The following is a 22,088-nucleotide window of genomic DNA, read 5'->3' as shown; positions in this document are numbered from 1 at the left end:
TGTTGTAAGGTGTTAATGTTAGTATGTGTAAATCTTAAAGCACTCTATAAATGATAGTTGTTATAATTTATCATTGGATAAATAGCAACACTATATAAATGTTGGCTGCTGTTATTTATCATTGGAGGATGAACTTAAGAGTTGGGAGGAATCTTGCAGACCATGGGTTCCAAATCCCTCACTTTCTATAAGGGGAAACTGAGGCACAGACAGGTTAAATCACAGGGGTTAAAGAGATAGGAGTTAAGTCCTAGCCAAAATTAACTGGACTAGGAAGAATATGAAGTAGGATGTGACCTGTTTAGGAATTCAGTGTTTTCCTTTTTTGCGCAGGAAATTCTGAGAAGCACCTGGAGCTGGGGAAGGCCTCTGCATTCTGCACACACCCTTCTCTCTCCATGGGTCACAGTAGTAGAAACAAAAATGAGCCTTCTCTTTCTCTCCAGTTACATAGGGGGACACTGTACAGTTACCACCCAAGGTTTGACAAGTTTTCTCTAGAACTTAGAACCAATATGGGGGCCAACCCCTGAATTTAGGAACTGAATATATTATTAACTTTCAAAGAAAAATATCAAAAGGGAAAAAATGTTTTAAATTAGTAGGAAAGCATGAGTTCCCCACCTCTGGGCAAAACTCCAATCAGGGCTACTACTAGTCTGCAGAAGGAGCTCAAAGGATTCTCGAAATAGCTCAGAGAAAAAGTGAAGCATTCTATCGATCTCGTGCCTAGAATTCTCTCTGCTGTCACCTCCACCTTGGAGAAATTCTAACCACTTCCAAGGGCCACTGCCTGTATGAGGTCCTTTATCACCACCCCCACCCCCAGTCATTAATGCTCTGCCTTCCTGAATTCAAATTATTTTACTTTGTAGTTTATTCATTCAGTCATATTCAATCCTCATGACCCCATGGACCATGGCACCCGAGGCCTTTCTATCCTCCACTACCTCCTGAAGTCTGTCCAAGCTCACATGCATTGCTTCCATGACACCATCTATCCATCTCATCCTCTGCCATCCCCTTTTCCTTTTGCCTTCAATCTTTCAAAAACAGCAAGGTCTTGTCCGGTGAGGCCCACCTTCTCATTATGTGGCCGAAGTATCTGAGCTTCAGCATTTGATCTTCCAATGCGCAATCTGAACTAACTTCTTTAAGTGTTTTATACATTTTGTATTTACTTATCTATGAACTTGTCATTCCACCACCCCCCCCCCAAGTAGAATACAAGCTCCCTGAGAACAGAATCTGTTTTTATTGTTGTCTTTGTATCTATCTTGCCGAACACATGGCAGGCACTTAATAAATCCTTGCTGTGTTGAATTGAATTTGTATTTTTCCCCCATGAGGAATAATTCTTCTTGCTGCTAGTGCTGATCCTAACAAAGAAAGCATACCATGGACTTTCTGTGTGTATTTGGGGAGAGGAATGAAGAAACTGAACAGAAACACAGAGCCAAGAGAACTAGAAAAGACCCAAAGACCAATTTGATTTCGTCAAACTTCCCTTAGTTCCAGTATTCTTGTTTGTGACAGGACATGCCCGAAAACACAAGAGCCGCAAGGTGCCTTGGATAGGACAGCGAACTGCCAAAGGACCCATGAAAACTCAGAGGGCTCCGGAAATGACAGTGTGGGCGCCATGTTCTTCATCTTCCCCAGTGACAACGTTTCAGTCTACTCTGAAGCCCTTCTTTCTCCTTCCTGATCCATTGCTTCAGAACCTAATGGCTCTCACAAGTCAAGGGTGATAGTCACAGTCACCCCCACCCAGCTTCTGTTAAGTCACCCAGAGAAGAGCTCCATGAACTGAAATGAAGTAAGCAGAACCAGAGAAACAAAGTTACACGATGACCCCCATAACGTAAAGAAGAGAGCACTGAAAGAGTCCCAAACTCTGACCAATGAGATGACCAAGAAGGACTCCAGAGGGACTACTTCCCTCCTCTCAGTAGAGAGGTGCCTCTCATAAACTGGTAAAGGGGCATTGTGGTATGGAAGGAAAAGGCATGAAATTTAGAATCTAAGAATTGACTTCAAATTCTTTCAAATTAATTTACCATCTAATGACCTTTGTTAAGTAACTGCCCCCCCCCACAATGGGCTAAGTTTCTTCCTTTATAAAATGAAAATGTTGAACTGCTAAGGTTTCTTTGGTCCTATTAACTGTCCTAAGACTCAAATTTCTTCATCAGTAAAAGAGATAGGCAGCAACTAGGTGGCTCAGTGGATAGAGACTCATCTTCCAGAGCTCAAGTCCAACTTCAGACACTTACTAGCTAGGTGACCCTGAGCAAGTCACTTCACCTCATTTGCCTCAGTTTCCTCATCTATAAAATGAGTTGGAGAAGGAAATGGCAAACCATTCCAGTATCTTTGCCAAGAAAACCCCAAATGGGGTCATGGAGAGTTGGACACGACTGAAACAAGTGAACATCATCCAACTATCACAAGAAGCCATTTCTGATCCCCCTTAAGGCTAGGGCCTTCCCTCTGCTGATTATCTCCAATTATCCTGGCGGGTGCTTGTTTGTACGTCGTTGTTTGCCTGATGTCTCAACTCCTTGAAAGCAGGGACTGGGATTTGGGTTTATTTTTTTTTACATTTCTTTGTATCCCTAGTACTTAACACAAGGCCTGGCACATAGAAGGTCCTTGATAAATGCTTTTTGACTATTGTTCACCCTTCATTCTCGAAGAGGACCAATGACATTAGGAGAGTGTTGCCTTGACTTGCAATGAATTGGGTTTAAGTGAAGCAGAGCTGTGAAGAGTCTTCAGCCTCACTCTCTCTTCCACAGCCATCCAAGTCCAGCGGCAGGACAGAAGTCAAGATGAGCAGCGATGGCCCAAGGTGCAGTGGATGACCCTGGCGTCTTCCATGTCTGACCAAGCTCCCAGCACTCCACAGCATCTGCCTCAGTATCTTCAGGGCCATTGGAATAAATTGTTCTCAATCACCCATTTCAAGGAGGGGAAGTCTTCATATGCTTGGGGTAGAAATCCCCCTAATTCACCAATGGATTTGAAGCCTGTTGATTAGCCTTGACCTGGTTTAACCTGTCTGCCAAGGCAGTTACAGGGGTGTGGCCACTATGCATGCTACAGCCACTAACTGTACACACATACATATGTATGCATATATATGTCTATACATGTTATCTCCCCAAATGGATTGGGAGCTCTTTGAGAAAAGGGAAGTTTTCTGTCTTTTCTCTGTTAATTCAGCATGGTTCCCAGCACAATGAGAGTTTAAGAAATGTTTGCTAACTTGCCATGTATCGTAAAGGACCCCTATACATGTTGTCTCCCCAAATAAAATGGGAGCCCCTTGGAACAGGGATGTTTTCTGCCTTTTCTCTCTTAATTAAATGTTTAGCATGGTCCCTGGCAGGATGAGAGTTTAATAAATGCTTGGGGACTTAACATGTATCATAAGGACCCCTATACATGTCTCCTCAAAAGGATTGGAAGTTCTTTGAGGGCAGGCACTGTTTTGGCCTTTTCTTTATCATCCCAATGCTTCACCCTGGCTGAATGGTGAGAAGCAGAAATGGTATAACATACATAAAACACTTTAGAAACATTAAAACGACTCATGGATGGGAACGATGAGATCTATTCCAAGGGATTCTAGATCTCAAACCTAAGAAACTAAGACACTTGGTTCACATGGTCCGATTTCCCCATCTCTCTGACAGAAGGAGCCCCTAGCTGCTCCCTCCCTTCCCCCAATGAAGTTCAACTTTTAAGGGGGAAGACAGAGAGAGAAACGTGGGCCAACTTTCTACCCTGGCAGCCTACAAGAAAGCTTTCGCCACCTCCAAAGGCCAACTCTAACAGATTTTTCCATTCGAGGATTGGGAGGATGTGGTGGGGAGGGAAAACAGGGAATGAAAGGAAAACCTAACTGCTGTAAACCTGACCAATCTAAGTGGGTCCTTGTGGAGAAAGGGAAATTAAAGGATTTATATCATCTTTAAAAAAAAGGAAGAAAAAAAGAAACCCCCTCCAGGATATCCAGGCCTTTTTGCTCTGTACAATTGAGTCCTGCTTTTCATTTGGGGGGATGGGGAGAGAACGGGCAAGTTCCAAACTGTAAAGTGAACGGAATGTGATCTGAAGGCGAATTCTTCCCAGCTGTCAGAGCATCTGGTCCCCCAGACTGGAGCTTAGCTCATAGCTGAACTAACAGTCTTCCTGTGAACCTAGAGGCAAGGTAAACCAGAGATCCCCCTAAAGAGACAACAATTACCAGCCAGTCGGGCTTTCCCATCCCCTAAAGACCTCTTTTCCATCCAGGGACTTCAGAAAGAAAGAACAAGAGAGTCATACTCTATGAATGAAGACGCAGAAGAGTCCAGTTTCCTCAGTGGCTGAGAATATGAAGTCTGGAGGGGGAGGAGGAGGATAAAAGTCAGAGGAAGGATTGGCCAGCTGCCACCATCAGCACTGGTGGGGTATAGAGGAAACAGCCTTGGAGTAGAGACGTTAGGCTGAAACCCAGAGCGTTGCTACTTACTGGGATTTGGGCAAGTCACTTAATCTCTGGGCCTCAGTTTCCTCATCTGTTAAATAATGACTTTTATATAAAATAATAACGTTCATATAATGTTTACATATATGCATGTATGTATATCCACAGAAAGAGAGAGAGGAGACAAACAGAATCCTTTAAAGTCATGATGCCTTGGATCCTCACAACAACCCTTTTAAAGCACATGTTTGTACTAGCCTTGTTTTGTGTTTCTTTGTTTTTCTGATTCTTAGAGAGGTTGTGACTTGCCCAAGGTCACGTGGTTAATAAGTGTTAGAGGCACAATCTGGACCCAGGTCTGACTCCCCCAAGTCTCTCTTGGCTACACCAGGCTGAACTGAATGATCTTTAAGACTCCCTTCTAATGCTAAATCCTACTCACAAAAGAGCTGCATTCAAATCTTGCCTCTGATACTTACCATTGCATGACTTTGGGAGAGATGGTTAACCTCCCCAGGCCTCAGTTTCCCCATCTGTAAAATAAGGGGGTGGAACTAGATGGCTTCTGAGGTCCCTTCCAGCTCTACCCTATGATCCTATGATTTTAGGAATGCAATGAATTCAATAAATATTTAACAGCCCCTAGTATGCAAGACATCAGATGGAGGTCTCTATGTTGCATTCAGAATTTTATTTGATGATTTTTTTTTTTTGCTTTTTGGAGGGGGGAAGAAGGCAGGGCAATTGGGGTTAAGTGACTTGTCCAAGGTCACACCGCTAGTAAATGTTAAGTGTCTGAGGTCATATTTGAACTCAGGTCTTCCTGACTCCAGGGTCGGTGCTCTATTCACTTTGACACCTAGCCGACCTATTTGATGATTATTTAACCCCATCCCATGTCACCTACAGTGGCTATTTACCTTTGAAACACTTTTCCTTTATCCTTTGTACTCCTTTCTTTCTTTTTATCTTATATTCCTTTTTATTTATCTTTTATTATACTCATAGAGTATGACTCTTTTTATTCATTAAGAATAAGCCAGTAAAGAAGAGGGGACCGTGGGTGCGGAATACTACTTACACAGTCAGACCCAGAAAGATTGTTTCATTTAGTTTTTCACTGCTACAAAGGAAGGCAATGGGAAAGGATATACTTAAAATAATAGTCATTTAAAGTTGTTAATAACATTTTTAAGAGATAAAAAAGGAGAAAAAATAAAATACATTTTTTAAAAAGGTGAAGCAAAAGCAACAATGTTGCACCAGCTTCACAATTTCAGACTGGGATTCCTCCCTCCTTTGACACATACTAGCTCTGTGAATAGCACATGGCACTTAATCCCTCAGAGCCCCCTGGCCACAATTTACAACTCTTATTGGCTATGCAGTCCGAACCTGCAGCAAAGGAGGGATTTTCCTCATTGCTAGCCTCTTAACTCAATGAAATCACAGATTTGACCCAAAAACTTCAATGCAAATTTGTATGGTCTTATGAGCTCGTGGGGTTAAGGCTCTGGGAAAACCTGAAAGTTTATTATTATTTTTAAATTATTATTAAATTTATTTAATTTTTTCAAATTAAATATTAAATTATTACCATTATTAGGGTCCTGCTGATTTTTTTTTTAAATCAACCTATGATAAAGACCGACGAGGTGCCTGCCCCCATTTTTAGTGCTGTCCTGGCAGAGTCTTACATCGTCAGATTTCGGGAAGACACTTGATAAGTGTTTGCTGGTTGAAAGTAAACAAGCAATAAGAATGATATTGTCCTATGATCAGCCGTGAATGACTTCGCTATTCTCAGCAATACAATGATCCAAGATAATTCCGAAGGACTCATGGTAAAAAGCACTATCCATCTGCAGAGATGAAGTCTGAATGCAGACGAAGCATGCTTTTTAAAAATGTTCTTTTCTTATTCTTGGTTTGTTTTTGGTCTGCATTTTCTTTTGCAACATGGCTAATATGGAAAGTTTTGCATGACTGCACATGTATAATCTCTATCAAATTGCTTGCCTTCTCAAGGAAGGGGGAGGGGAAGGAGGGAGAGAGAGAATTTGCAACTCAAATTTTTAAAAAACGAATGCTAAAAAAAATTTGCTTACATGTAATTGAGGGAAAAAACCAAAAAGTAAATAAATAAGGTAAAATCATCTCCTGTCTCTCATCTCCCCTGCCTCTACTCCCAGGGACCAGCCCTTGGTAAATAAAATCCCAGGAGCTGTTCGTGGACCAAGAGAGAGAAAATGCTGCTATCTAAGACAGAGCTCTGTCTTCCTGAGAAGCACCATAACCATGGAAACCTAAATCTGGTCAAGGACTTCATTGTACACAGATGGTATTCTGGCTGGCTCCAGAGGTAAGAATCCCAAGCTTAGCCCTGACTGGGGAGGCACATGTATATAAGGACCCTGGGAAAAGGATACCTATTCTTCCAAGGATACACTTGAAGACCCATCATGGTCCCGTGGAAAGAGTAATAGGTTTGGAGTTGAAGGCACTGGGTTCAAATATTCCTTACTACCTATAACTGGGACAAGTTTTTGTCTGTAAGATGAGGGTTGTAGATTAAATGGTCTCTAAGGTCTTGATCTATGAGCAAGAGAGACAGTGGGACTGAATGAAGAGCTCAGACCTTCAAGTCAGGAAGGATTGGGTTCAAATCCTGCCCCAGATCCTACTCTGAAAGCAAAAACCACTCGCCATTCTCAGGAACTCTGTTTCTAAATAAAATGGAGGAACAGGAAAGGGACACTGGTCAAAGTCTGTCAGCCCAGCCCATCTCTAGAAGCCAGGCCAAGGAGTAGAAGGAAGGGAGAGGGAAAAGTCCCAGCCCCCCCCCTTTTTGCACCACTGGATTGGGAGTAAAGAAAGGGCAAAATCTGAGACCCTCTAAGGTCACAAGATCCCACCCAATCAAGGTCTCCTTTTTTCCTCCACAATGGAAATCTCCAGGCTCTGTCTGCCTCATTTAACTCCGTTTCATATCAAAACATATTTAGTCTCCTGTATACAAAGCACTGGACTATATGCTTGGGAGAAAAGCAAAAACAAAGCAACCTCTGCTCTCCTGCATTCTTCTGAGGGACATAACGTTTACCCAGAGAAGTCAATACAAGACAATTCAAGCAGGGGGAAGGGAAGGGCCAGTACTGGGCAGGTACAATGGGAAAAGTCTTACATCAGAGGCTCTGGTTTCAAATCCAGCCATGCCACTTACTACCCGAGTGACCTTGGGGAAGTCACTTAACCTTAATGAATTCCAAGAGCCTCCCCAGATCTAGCTTTTATATCTTCTATTTACTCTCACAACTAGAGAATCAGGAAGGTTTTGTAGAGGAGGAGAGATCTAAACCAAGCCTTTAAAAGGGAGGGAGGGAGGGGAAAGAATGGTAGAGTGGGAAGAAGGGAAGGAAGGATATAAGGGGTTATGCATAAGAGAAAAGGGGATAGAGGGATAGAGAAAAGGGATAGAAGTCAGTGAAAAGAGGAAAGTGGATAGAGAAGGGGGAGGGAAGGAAAGAAGGAAGGAAGGAAGGAAGGAAGGAAAGAAGGAAGGAAGGAAGGAAGGAAGGAAGGAAGGAAGGAAGGAAGGAAAGAGTGGGTGACCTTGGCCTTTCTAAATTAAGGTCCTTCCCATGTCTCAGTTTGTCTGAGGTCATGCTCATCCAATGGCTAAGGACTCCACAAGAACTGAGAAAAAAAAAAAAAGATGGTCTAATTTACCATCACAAAGATATCAATCCGGGGAGGGGAAGCTCCTCAGAATTTCTGGCCAGAACAGAAAACAATCACTATTTATAATGAGTACCTGTACAAATACTCAGAGGCTGGAGATGATACATGGCATTTAGGGCACAGCTGGAAAATAAGTGTGTGAGGCGGAATAATGTGAAATAAGGCTGGGAAGATAGATTGGAACCAGACCACAGAGGGCCTTAAATTCTGAGCTGAAGAGCCTTCCTTTATCCTAGAGGCACTAGGGAGGCTCTGAAGTTTCCTGAACAAGGGGAGTAATAGCATCAGACCTGTGCCTTAGGAAGATTTCCTTGACAGCTCTGAGGAAGATGAATTGGACAGAGGAGAGCCTGAAATCGGGGAAACCAATGAGGAAGCTATTGCTCTAGCAGAAGCAGGAGATGATGAGGACCTGCATTAATGAGAGCCTTCTCTGCAGTCTGGCAGAGCAGAAACCTACAAATTCAGTCATTTGGGGAGCATTTTAACGCCCAGCGTATGACAAGACCCATCCGTGCAAGGCATCTGGGGGGGGGGGTAGAGCAAAGTACCCAAGATCACACAGAGCACCCATTTCCTGCCTTTTTGATCTATTGTAGAGGCAGAACTGGGATGAGGAGGGGAGGGAGGTTTATCAGATGATATTGTAAACTCAGAGTTCAAATTCTAGACCTGGATTCATTCCTGTGTAACTTTGGGCCAGGCACATGACCTCTCTGAACCTCAGTTTCCTTATCTGTAAAATGGGGAAAATAAACTATCTACCAGGACCACTGGAAGTAAAGTATTTTGCAAGCTTAAAGTGTTCCAGACATGCATGATGATGAGGATAATGATGAGCACTACCAGAAAAATGACAAGAGTCAGAGATTGGCTGGGACAGACAAACCCAGTGAAAGGTCCTCATGAAGGGAGGAGAGAAGTTCTGGGCAGAAAGCTTCACCGAGAAGGTGAGACTTAACCGAGACTTGGAAGGAGCCATAGACTTTACACAAGCAGAGGTGAAGGGGAGGAAGATTATTAATATGGGAGGAGATGGAAAGCAGCAGAGGCAATGGGATGGATAGAAATGAATTGGGGGGGGGGGGCGGCTAGGTGGCACAGTAAATAGAGCACCAGCCCTGGAATCAGGAGGACCTGAGTTCAAATCTGGCCTCAGACACTTACTAGCCGTGTGACTTTGGGCAAGTCACTTAACTCCAATTGCCCTCCAAAAGCAAAAAAAAAAAAAAAAATCAACCGAGCTATTTAATTTTCAAAGTCCTAAGTCCCTTAAATCCATTCAAAATCCATTCAAACTGCTCCTTCTCAGATCCTTGAAAGCAAGAGGTCCTTATTAACCGGGGGTTCATGAACCTTATTTTTCTTCTTTTTTAATAGCATTTTGTTTTTTTCCCAATTACACGTAAAGACAATTTTTAACATTCTTTTTTTTTTTTACATTTTTTTACATTTTTAACATTCTTTTTTTTTTTGAGCTCCAAATTTTCTCCTTCCCTCCCTAAGACAGTAAGCAATTTGATATTGGTTATATATGCAATCATGTAAAATATATTTCCATATTAGTCATGTTGTGAAAGAAGAAATAAACCAAAAGAAAATAAAACACAAAAAAAGTGAAAAACACTTTGCTTCCATCTGCATTCAGACTCCAAGTCTTTCTCTGGAGGTAGATAGCATTTTTCATGAGTCCTTTGGAATTGTCTTGGATCACTGTATCACTGAGAATGGCTAAGTTTATTCGCAGTAGATTATCATACAATATTGCTGTTACTACCGTGTTTCCCCGATAATAAGACCTATCCCGAAAATAAGCCCTCCCCTTACTGTGTACGATTCCTCTAAAACAAGCCCTCCCCAGAAAATAAGCCCTATTGAGATTGCTACTGTAGTGAAGGTGATCCCCTGTGCTACACGCTACATTACGGTACCCTCTGTATGCACCGTCCCGCCCCCCCCAGGTGAAACGCACGCCGCACTCCGAGCTGCATCCAATCAGAGCTGCAGCAGTGAGTGCATCATCCTGTTCTTTATTGAATTCATTATTGAATAAAGGTACATTTTTTTGTTCACATTTACCTGTTTATTAAAATTGCTGTCAATGTTCATTAAAATAAGCCCTCCCCTGAAAATAAGCCCTCTGGTGTTTTTCTGTCCAAAAAAATTAATAAGACAGTGTCTTGTTATCGGGGAAACACGGTATGTATAATGTTCTTCTGATCTTACTATTTCTGTGATCCTGGGCAAGTCATTAGCCACCGTGGGCCTCAATATATATCATATATAAAATGATGGGAGGGATGGGATTAGGTGACCTCTGAGGTCCCTTTCAGTTCTAAAGCTAGGATATGATGACTCCTTTTACAGAAAGCTTTCGAGGTAGGAGTGGGAAGAAAAAATAAGGCAGAAAGTTGGCCAAGGATCCCCTCAAGAACATTTACTTCCAGTTTCCAAAAGGGAATCTTTTCAAATTGGGATTTCAGTGACATTCCAAGTAAATTCATCCCACTTGGGGGCACAGAGAAGAAGTATTTCTTGATAGACCCACTGTAACCACCTAGAGCAGGAAGAAGGTTCCAGCAGAGACCCATAAAGTAATTCCCTCAATGGAGGGCAGCTGAAGCTGTGGGGCTCTGTTTCCAGAAAGGATGAGAAGTGGATTGTCCAGAAACTTAGGGCTCAGAGCTCCAAGGAATTATCCTTTTAAAACCGTGAGATTGTAATTACTTTTCTAAGACTTCTGTAACAAACCTGCTATTTGTTGTTATATGAAAAAGTTAGCTTTTCCCAATCTTTATTTCCTCATCTATTAAAGGGACCTCCTAGCTCAGAGGGTCATTGTGAAGATCAAATGAGATAATACATGTAAAGCACTTTGCAAGCCTTAAAAAATCATAGACATATTAGCTAGTCTTCTTTCTCCTTCCCCTAGACCCCCAAACAATGGCAGCCTAAGAAGGATATGGCAGTGGGAGACATGTGTTTGTATAGTCAACCCTAAGGCTGAGTCCCCAGCAGCCTTATTCTGCCTATTTCCTTTTATGAGGCCAGGTCTGTGATCAGTAATCTTAAGAAATGAACCTCTCCAGATCTGGCATTAACTCCTTTGTCCTCGAGTTTGGAATTCAGGCATCAGTCAAAGACTTAGAATCGGATGAGCAGCAATCAAATCCCAGTACAACCATTAGTAACCTCTGTGACCTCAAGCAACTCACTTTGCTTCTCTGTCTCAGTCTGCTAATCTGTAAAATGGGGAGAATCGTATTCTAGACTAACTCTCCTCCCCATTTTACAGATGAGGAAACTCTAGAATAACTTTAGACCCTAGGATGCCTTTAAAGTCATTTCCAGCCCTAGATCTATAATCTCATGATTCGATCTTCTCTCAAGCATATAGATGAAATTAAACTTAGTGAGGGTTCTGGAAGTGCCCTCCCCCAGCACCTGGACCATTCTGTGTTTAATCAAAACCCTTTCAGGCCAAAACCTTTCCCTCCTGAAGACCTTCCCTATTCTCTTCCCAGGGATCCCACTGAGTGACAATCATCCCAGAATAGGACAATCGGGGTCAAATTTGTCACCTCCCCTGTCCTTGTCTCTTAGTACCAGGACCATTAAGAAAGCTGGTCAAGAGGAAGGGCAGACAAATGCCCTCCCCAAGCAATAAGTGCTGTTAGTAGCAGACATCATGAGATTTAGGATTGGTATAACCTTACTGGTCTTCCAGTTCAGAGGCATCAAACACTCAAGCCAACAACACTCCCAGGGGCACCCAAGTCAGATTAAAATATAGTTTCCATCTAGCATTAATGTATTGATGTATTAATTTTTTTAAAGACATACAAACATGTCTGGTTTTCTAAGTCAATGTGTGGTCCCTGAGTATCCTTATGTACAATTTAGTGGCACCTGCTTCTTTGGGGGTTTGACACCACTGAAAAAGTCAGCCTCCCTCATTGGGCAACTGAAGAACTGAGGACCACCAGCACCAATCTGCAGGAGGCCACAAAGGTAGGTAGTAGGTAAAAGCTGGCATCTGAACCAGGTTCTCTCACTTTGACACCACTGAAAAAGTCAGCTTCCCTCACTGGGCAACTGAAGAACTGAGGACCACCAGCACCAATCTGCAGGAGGCCACAAAGGTAGGTAGTAGGTAAGAGCTGGCATCTGAACCAGGTTCTCTCACTCCAAAGCCATTCAATGAGTCTTTCCTCAAGATGCCCAATTGTTCTAAATAATACTTTTATATAGCACTTTAAAAATTGCACATCATTTTCACTCACACAACATTAGAAGAATAGAGAGTACTGGTATCATCCCATTTTACAATTCTAGAGACTGAAAACCTAGAGGGTCAGTGATTTGATGGGGAATAGAAAGGAGGCTGTGGAGAGTGGGCTACATTTGGAGTCAAAGGTCATTCCTTCTAATCCACCACACTGCTGCTTGACAACTTAAGTCAAACAGAAAAACATTTATTAAGTGCCTATGGGTCAGCACTGAGCTAAGATTTGTGTGACCTTGAACAAGTGACTCTCTCTGCAGAAACCTCAGTTTCCTCATTTGTGAAATGAGGGGAGGGGTCCCTCCCAGCTCCAAATGGATGGTTCCTGTTAAATGGCAGAGGAACTCAGGTCCCTCCGGCACTCCGGGACGAGCTCTTTCTTCTTTCCACCAAGCAGCTTCCCTTTAAGGAGGGGGTCTGGCTGGAACCCTCCCTCTGGGACTTCTTGAAAGGTCTGCCTGCCACTGAGGCCACGGATGTGTCCAACATGGAAAGGCTGGGAGGAAGTGGCCGGGCCAGCATGAGAGGTAACCTCTCCACAAGGGCTCGGGGTTTGGGGAGGCCTGCCAGCCAGGCCTCCTGCGGGTCATCTGGCTAAATTCAATTCTCCCATTCAGCACCCTGTCGCTGCTCTTCCTGCTCACGGGGCCGCTGAATCCCATCTCTAGGCTCAGCCCCAGCAACCGTACCTAAAGTGTAACCGTTTGACAATGAAGCCACTTGCAAAGGCACAGCCGAATCGTCAGGGGAACCGCGGCAAATAGGATGAAGGAAGACGGCAATTCTTCCCTTTCAGGGTTTGCATCCCCCAAGCCAAGGCGTGGGGGGAGAGGGAAGTCGGGTTGTGAAGGGGGGGGGGGTCCAGCGCAAGGAGTCTGAGTCTGGAGTCACTCTGCAACCCCTTCCGTGCTCCCAGGTCCTCACTCCCCAACCCCAGCTCCGACTCGCTGGGGGTTGGAGGAGGGGGAGCAGTGGCGGAGGGTCAGAGCTCTCCTGCAGTTTGTGTTTTAAAGTATGCACACCATCCACGGGAGAGCTGACTGAGCCCTCCGAGCTCCCGCCGAATGCCAGGACAAGGGCATAGCATTCACACACTCAACCCGCCCCCCAATCCCTAGGCTGGATGCCGCAGTAGACAAACTAGGGGCAGACCGAGGAAACAGGGGAAGGGGCCCAGCAGCAGAGGAGGACGTGAACCCCAACATATCCCAGGAGAGCGAGCGAGCCAAGGCTGAAGCCCTGTCTCTCCCCGCTGCTACTAGGGCAGACGAAAAAAGCCCGTTGTTCTTCGTGCGAACGGAGAGGCCAAACTTTTCTGGGTTCGCTTCCCTCGGCGCTGGGCGACCCCTGTCCGAGTGGGGCCGGGAGTAGCCGCCGCCTTCCCAGGGGCTACGGAACTCAAGAGCCGAGAGCTGTGCCCCCGGACCACTGGGCTTCCAGCAGGGGGGCGCGCCCTCCCCCAGCCAACTCTACCTCAGATCCCAACTCCTCCCCTGGCTGGAGAGTCAGGGAGCACCCCCTCCTCCCTAGGGCCCAGGAACGAAGGACGGCATAGTGCTGCCCTCGAGGAAAACCGAGTAGCCGGTAACGCGACAGAGGCGGGGCGCACTGGCTCCTAGTCCAGCTCCTGCCCCAAGCCGATCTCGGCTCCCGAACCCCCCACCTCTACCTCTGCCCGGTTCCTACTCACATGAAGGGCTGAAGCTGGCTTCCTGAGGACAGAGGAGTCGCTGCGGCCAGTAGCAGGGCCAGGGCCACGACAGGGGCGGGTAACTCCATGGTTGCCCCCTCGGGTTAAGGGGATGCTCCGGGTCCTCCGGGCTCGCTCCAGGAAGTTTGGGCTCCTCTAGAAGGCAGGCATCCCACCCACCTTCTTGCTTCCTCTGGCCAGGTCTTACAGCGAGATCTCCGAGTTTGGGGGGAACCGGGAGCCTCCACGTGCGCCGCTGGCCTGAGGCGCGTCTGTTGAGCTGGGCGCACTGGCGGAGGACCGGCGCGCAGTGCCCGCTCCACAGGGGACTTGCTCGGGCAGTACACAGGGCCACCTCTCACCGACTTCAGCGGCAACCCTTCCGAGCCAGTATCGGGACGGAATTTCTGGGGCCCTGGCTCAGAAGAGGCGGCCAACGCCTCTGGGCTGCAGGTGAGGACGTCCCGGCTGGCCACCGGAGACGCAAACACAAGCAGCCGCTTGCCGCCAGCCCTTTAAGAGAGATTGGGGTGGGGGGCGTACTCCGGAGACCTGCGCGCCGAGATCCGCCCCCGATAAAAGGCGCTACTCCCACCAGAGTCAGAGAGAGGTTCCCATTAACCCTCAGTGCACCATCTGGCTGCCTCCTTCACTTTGCTACTCACCCCGATAGTGGAGGCAGTAGGTTTGGCCACACCCCCAGCCCCACCCCACCCTCAAATTTCAGGGAGCCTGGGGCACCCGCCCACCCCCAACCTCTGCAGCTTGTCTGCAGGTCGACTAGAAGCTGACAACCATTTAGTAGTGGAAGAGCTGTGCCCAGGCCAGCAGACTGGAGAGAAAAAAGCAAAGCATCCTGCTTTCACCCCCACCCCCACCTCACTCACACGAAGCAGGCGGTTAGTTACAGAAGCGATGTAAGGTTTGGCAAAGGCACTGAAAGTGGCCTGCAGACCCCAGAGCCATCTGCCTCCAGGAAGAAACCGACCAGTCCCATCTCACCTGCCTTCCTATCACCCACTTTCCCCCTTTAGACAAAAACCAGAATGGTTCCTCTCTCCACATTCAAGGGTACTGAGAAATTGTGGTCTGTTATGGAAAGAGAACCTTGGAACACAGACCCTCTAATCTCAGAGGTTTCCTATCCCTTCCACAGCTCAACCTGACCCCTGGCTGCCCCTTTACTGGTGGCTTCTCCCACCCCCCCCAAAAAAAAATCCCATTTCTTTCTCTTTCCCATATCACAAATGCGATTCAAAGCCAAGTACACCATAGGCATTTTTGTGATTGTTTCTGTTCTGACTTTCTTGGCAACTTGCAGCTGGGGGGTGGGGAGGCAGGGAGGAAGAGGGGAGCCCCACCTGCAACAGACATTATAATAGCCTGGGCCAGAGCAGATGCACATACTACAAGCCAGAAGTCTGTTTCTAGTTTATTAATTCCTCTCCTTTTAAATCAGTTTTGGGGTGCTGTTGGTTTTTTAAGGAGGAGAAAGGTTGGACCGGCTGGACAGTTCAGACGGAGCTGAGCCTTCTGCACCTTGAGTGAGCGCAGAGACTGTTAGATTTTTGTCTTTGTATCACCAATGCCAAACACACAGAAGTCACTTAATAAATGTTTTGATTGATGGGTCCCAAATCCAGGTGTCAGTAATCTCTGACAATGGCAGTTCACCCAGCCAGTCTAAAACCATAGGTAAATCAACAGTCATTTATATCTGTCTTTCAGATACACTGCATGACTTTTAAAGACCTCATTCAACAAACATCAGTTAAACTGTGCTTGGCCCTGGAGGAGTTAGCTGCGCTTAGATAAAATGTGGTCCCTGCCCTCTTGGAATTCACAGCAGGAGAAAGATAAGACACAGGCAGATAGCTGTAATATATAACATGATGTTAGAGTAAATTAGGAAAGGCAGTCAAAAAAAAAAAAAGCAAACTCAGTCACAGATTCCATTAAAGAGAAGCAGAGTTTGGGGTCTAGAGAGGTGCTGGGTCCCCTACCTACTGCCCTGGGCAAGAAGCTTCTGGAGCATGTATTCCTACCAGGAAGACTAGCTCCAAAATCACAGAATCTGCTTGTGCCTCCAGGCAAACCACTTTCCTGCCTCTGTGTTTTCTCATCTGTAAATACAGGAGCTGGCCTCTGAGGGCCCTTCCAGGTATACAGCTAGGGAACTTTCCCATCCACCTCTGGGTACCATGTTTTAGGAATGACACTTGATCGGTTGAAAAATGTCCGGAGGATAGCAACCAGAGTCAGAAAGGATGGGTTCATCCAGTAAGAGTCAAAGGAACCCCAGAGATGTTTAGCTTGGGAAAGAGGAAAAGCTGCCTTCAAGCACTGGAAGGGTTATTCCTGGGAGGAGGAATCAGCCTTGTCAGGCTTGGACAGAGAGGTCAGAATAACGAGAAGCTGATTTTTCCATAGATTTGTGGTAAAGAAAACTTCTGAACAATCCAGAATAGCATGGGATGCCTGGGGTAAGGAAGGGTATGTTCTTCATTGGAGGTCTTCAAGCAGATGGATGGCCACTTGTCAGGTATTTTGTGGAGAGGATTCCTTTTCATTTGTAGGTTGGATTAGATAGCCCCTAAGGTCCCTTCTTCCATGTGAAGTTAAGAGGTGCAAAACAATGTTATGGGAGGATTAAAGGAAAAGATTTTTATTGGGTCATGGAGAACAATCAGGGAAGGCTTCCTGTAAGAGGTGGCATTTCAATTGGGCTTTAAAAGATGACCAGGATTTTAACAATCATGGAAGGAAGGAGAGGACATTCCAGACAGAGAGAGCAGCCAGAGGAAAGGCTGTAATAACAGTTGCATGTTCAGAAAACTGAGTGGGACTGGAGCATGGAGCACATAGACAGGAGTAGTATGAGATAAGGGGAGAAAGTGAAGATGGTATCAGATTATCGAGAACATCAAACATCTGGCAAAGACACCTAGACTTTACTCCAGGGCCAATGAAGATCTCCGAGCAGAGGAATGGTGTGACCAAGTCTGTAAGCTTCACTCCCTCTCCCCAAGAAGAAGCCAGAAAATGGATCTTCCTACCTTCTTTGAAGAGGTAGGAGACTATAGGTGAGAAACACGGCATATGCCAAAGGAATCAGTTTGTGGTCTGGCTAGTTTGGCTGGGGGGAGTGGAGGAAACACGTTGAGAAATAAGTGTGGTAAAACAAAATGTGGGGCAGTGGGTAGAGCTCTGAGTCTAGAGTCAGGAAGACCTGAGTTTGAATCTGGCCTCAGACACTTACTAGCTGTGTGACCCTGGGCAAGCCATTTAACCTCTCTGCTTTAATCCACTGGAGATGGAAAAGGCAAACCACTCCAGTATCTTTGCCAAGAAAACCCCTTGGACAGTTCTGGTGTGCTATGGTCCACAGGGTCATGAGATACGACTGAACAATAACAACAAAGATAGTAATACCAACTTATAATCTTAAAAAGATTCGTCTGGCAGGCTCTAGAGATGATGCAATGAGACAGAAAGTGGAGGGTGAAAGACCTGCTAAGCTCACACAGTCCATGCTGGTGGTGTGGAGGGTAAAGTGAAGTCAGGGTGGATTGAGAGGAAGGGGTAGATGCTGAAGATGTTAGACTGGGATCTGCCCGACTTGGGAACTTATTGGGTCAAAGAAGCCCCCCCCCCCAGGGTGATAACCATGGAAGGCCAGGTGAATGGCGGCCGGAAGATGGAAAAAAAGGGGACATAGGCTCCACAGCATTTCTTAAAGGTCTAGCCTTAAAACAGTCCCTGCCCTCGAGGAGCTTACAGTCAAATGGAGAAAGTCAACTTGTGAATTACGAGTTGATACAAGATAACATACAAAGCAGATACACAGTAAACCTTGGGGAGGAAGACACCAACAGCCCTGATACTATTCGTACAGTGCCCACAGTAGGCACTTAATAAATGCTTGTTCTCTTCCCATGTTTCTTCCCCCCTGGAAAAAGTAGAAAATCTAGACCCAGAGCAGGAAGGGACCCAGGAGTCCACTGACTGCAAGAGCTTCATCTTACACCTGAGGGAACTCAAGGCAGGTCCACACAGGTCCTGTGATTTGCTCACCGCTACACAGATATGTGACAGAGTCAGGATTTGAATTCACATCCACTGATTCCTGGTTCCAGCCCATTCTCCATGCAGGGATCAATATAAAAATGGCTAATATTTCTGCAACACTGTAAGGTTTGCAAGTGCTTTATGAAGATCTCTAGTTATGCTCATACTTTGTGAGGTGGGAGCTATTATTATCCCCATTTTGCAGGTAAGGAAATTGAGGCAGAGGATGAGAGTTGCCTAAAGTATCTGAAGCAGAATTTGAACTCGAGTCTTAGTAATTTCAGGTCCAGTGCTATGTCCAGTGCGCCACCTAACTATCATTCCTATAGTACCTTAATGTGTCTGAAGTACTTTATAGACATTTCATTTCAGCCTCACAGTGACCCTATCAGGGAGGTTCTATTATTATCTCCATTTTACAGATGAGAAAGCTGAGGTTTAACAAGGTTGTGACAACCAAAAACTAATGTCACATAAATAGTGTCTGAAGCAGATTGGAACCCAAGTCTTCTGAGGGACTTCCTCTCTAAGCCTGCTCCCCTCTCTTCTCCCTCCCCCCTCTGTCTCTGTCTCTGTCTCTCTGTCTCTCTCTCTCTCTCTCTCTCTCTCTCTCTCTCTCTCTCTCTGTCTATCTATCTTTGTCTCTGTCTCTCTGTCTATGTCTCTCTCTATCTCTGTCTCTCTCTCTGCCTCTGTCTCTCTCTGTCTCTCTCTCTGTCTGTCTCTCTGTCTCTGTCTCTCTCTATCTTTGTCTCTGTCTCTGTCTGTCTCTGTCTCTCTATGTCTCTCTCTGTCTCTCTCTCTGCCTCTGTCTCTGTCTCTCTCTGTCTCTGTCTCTCTCTCTCTCTTCTCTCTATGTATATATGTATAAATATATATCAGGGTTGGTGTGAGGATGGAAAAAATAAACATACATGTGAAATGCTTTGGTTAAAGCACTGCATATATGTGAGGTATGATTATAATCTCAGTTTTATAATAGAAAAAGCATATGCAAATACCTTACTAGCTGTGTCATTTTGACCAAGTCACTTTACCTTGGTCTGCCTCGGTTTCCTTAACTGTACAATGGGGGAAATAACAGCACTTACCTTCCAGGGATGTTGTGAGTATCAAATGAGGTATTATTTGTAAAACACTTAGCTAGGTGGATCAGTGAATAGAACACCAGACCTGGAGTCAGGAGAACCTGAGTTCAAATCTAGCCTCAGACACTTACTAGCTGTGTGACCCTGGGCAAGTCACTTAAACTTGTTTGCCTTAGTTCCTCATCTCTAACATGAGTTGGAGAAGGAAATGGCAAACAACTCCAGTGTCTTTGCCAAGAAAACCCCAAATGGGGTCAGAGAGAGTAGGACACGACAGAACAACAAAAATTTTGCACAGTGCCTGGGTGATGTATAAATGCTAGGTATTATTATTCTACCTAGAAATAAAGGTTGACCTTTTTTCTTGAGTCTGATCCCCACCTAGCTTCCCCTGCCCCTTCATCTCTGCCTCTGTCCTAGGTGGGAAGGATGGGGACTAGAGAACACAGCAGAGCAGAAGGCAGGAGGGATGGGGTTGGGGAAATGGGAAGGAGGCCTGTTGGAGGAGAGACTCCAGGATACATCCCAGCAGTGGGGAAAGAGCCCAGTTTGGAGACCAAAAGAGCCCTGCCTCTTTTGTTTACTCCATTTGTGACCTGCTCAAATTGTTTCTCTTCACTGGATCTCGGTTTCCTCCCGTAGAAAGCTAATTTGGGTTAGGTGACCTCTAACTTCCCCTCCAGTTCCTAGGAGCCTACAGATCCCAGGTGTTGAATCCCAGAATCTTCAAGCTGGCAAAGCCTTGGAGATCACTTTGAGCAACCCAAAGAATGCTACTGTATTGGACTAGAAGAGCTCCCATAGGAAAAAGGAGACAGTCCTTCTTCTGCTGGGCCCCAGAGGGTAGGGCCAGGAGGGATAGGTGGGAGTGGAGAGAGGCAGATTTAGGCTTGCTATCAGGACATACTTCTGACCAGTGCAGACTGCCCCAGAGTGAGATGGGCTGTCTAGAGAGGCAAAGGTCTTCCCATGAAGAGTCAATAAATGACTACTTTGCTGGGGTATTATAGGTACTATTCTTGACTAGATGCAAATGGCATCTGTGGAAATGGGTGGCGTCTGAAGTCACTTACTCAGCAATTCTGGGATCTGCCCTGGTGTTTTTTCATCCAATAGGCAAGAAATCCTTCCTCTGAGTGCCAAGGGGTTCATGACACTCCCCAACCATGGGAAGCATGGGAAGGGTACATTCTAGCCCTTCTCCCCAAAGGAAAAGAGGCTCCAAATGAGGTAGCATGATACAGTGGAGAGGGCACTGGACCTGGGTCAGGAGACCTTGGGTTTTGATCCTGCCTCCACTAGGCACTACTTTCATTACCATGGACAAATTACTTAATCCTTCAGCTTACATCCCCCATTGGAATGTGAGTTACTTGAGGTCAGGATCGAGGCTTTATCAGAAGTCAATCATAGTGCCTGGCATATAGCACGCATTTAATAAATGTTTGTTGAATACCAAGTTGCAGATTTGTCAGCTCTATTGGAAAGAGGGAACACCCTAGAACTATGACATCATAGGTCAGGGCTGGGAAAATAGTACCTCGAACTGAGCTAGCTGCTAGGTATTCAAAGACAAAAACAAAACAATGCCTTCCCTCAAGATGCTTACACTCCATCAGAGGGAAGCACAGAGTGAGCTATAATTTGGAAAGAACTACTCTCCAGTTAAGGAAGGCAAAACCTTCCTTTCCTGGAAGCAGCCAGTAAAGACAAGCTGGGCTGGACACAGGCTCCCCAGGAGGACTCCTGATGCTCTCACCAACTGTTTAGTAAATATGGACCACAGCTTGGGAAGTGGTGGTTCCGTTGTCCCCTGCTTGTCTCCCCCAAACGCAGCCTTAGCTTTCCCATAAAGGGCTCCCTTAGTGCAGGAGAAGCCTTGGTGATATTGGTGATAGAAGTGGGTCCTTTGGATGACGAGACCCCTGCCAGCTGGCCAGGCTGCCATGGCACTTCCAAGTGCCTCCTCCCAGAGGCAGCCTGAAACCAGATGGAAAAGGCCATTAAATAAAACCACATGTGGAGAAACTGTCAACCTGCTTAGGTCCTCAGATTTGTTTTCTTTAAGGGGCAAGCAGTTCTGGCAACCTACCAAAAAGAGGCCTCTTAAGAAAATAAAATGTCTTAAGGAAAAAATTCAGACCACACCGAGAACCCAGTGGATATATTTTCATTGGAAACTTTTGAGGGTATATGGAAAAGGGCACTGTATCTGGAGGGCCAAAGAACTCATCTTCAAACCCCTGATCTTTCTACCTGAAAATGAGCCATCTCACTTTTCTGGACCTTGATTATCTCATGTATAAAATCTCAAAGACTGGCCCCCTTGACCTCCTAGGTCCCTGACAGGTCTAAACCCTGAAATTCAGGAATAACTTGGCATTTTCCCTCTTTCTGATATGGAAAGAGAGAACCTCCTGGCCATCGACCTCACTGTCCCTTAGATATTTTAAATTGTGCAAAAAATTCACCGAAGAGTGTAGGGAGAGAGTGCTGGTGATGAAGAGGTTCCCCCGGGGATGCTGGAGGACACCATATCTCCCAGCTCCCCTTTGTCTCCTGTCCTCAGAACATCATAGGATGGGAAATGAAAGTAGAAGAGGAAAGAAAGAAAGAAAGAAAGAAAGAAAGAAAGAAAGAAAGAAAGAAAGAAAGAAAGAAAGAAAGAAAGAAAGAAAGAAAGAAAGAAAGAAAGGAAGGAAGGAAGGAAGGAAGGAAGGAAGGAAGGAAGGAAGGAAG

At 45.5% G+C, this 22,088-nt stretch overlaps 1 protein-coding gene across 3 annotated transcripts in view; it reads right to left on the bottom strand.

Moving 5' to 3' along the window:
• Positions 1-14,876, bottom strand: part of MEGF6 (multiple EGF like domains 6) — a 372,060-nt gene extending 357,184 nt beyond the window's left edge. For all 3 annotated transcript variants that reach the window (XM_069079590.1, XM_069079592.1, XM_069079591.1), the window contains exon 1: positions 14,194-14,876. In XM_069079590.1, the coding sequence (XP_068935691.1) occupies positions 14,194-14,282 (89 nt within the window). In that variant the 5' untranslated portion in view covers positions 14,283-14,876. The remainder of the gene's footprint in view (positions 1-14,193) is intronic.
• Between the last annotated feature and the right edge of the window lie 7,212 nt (positions 14,877-22,088).

Source organism: Petaurus breviceps, unplaced genomic scaffold (genome assembly GCF_028583685.1).
Source record: "Petaurus breviceps papuanus isolate PSGF00001 unplaced genomic scaffold, PetGlider_PUasm1.0 91041, whole genome shotgun sequence".
Taxonomy (NCBI): domain Eukaryota; kingdom Metazoa; phylum Chordata; class Mammalia; order Diprotodontia; family Petauridae; genus Petaurus; species Petaurus breviceps.
The sequence above is the reverse complement of the archived record's forward strand: the minus strand, read 5'-3'. Positions and strand labels throughout refer to the sequence as shown.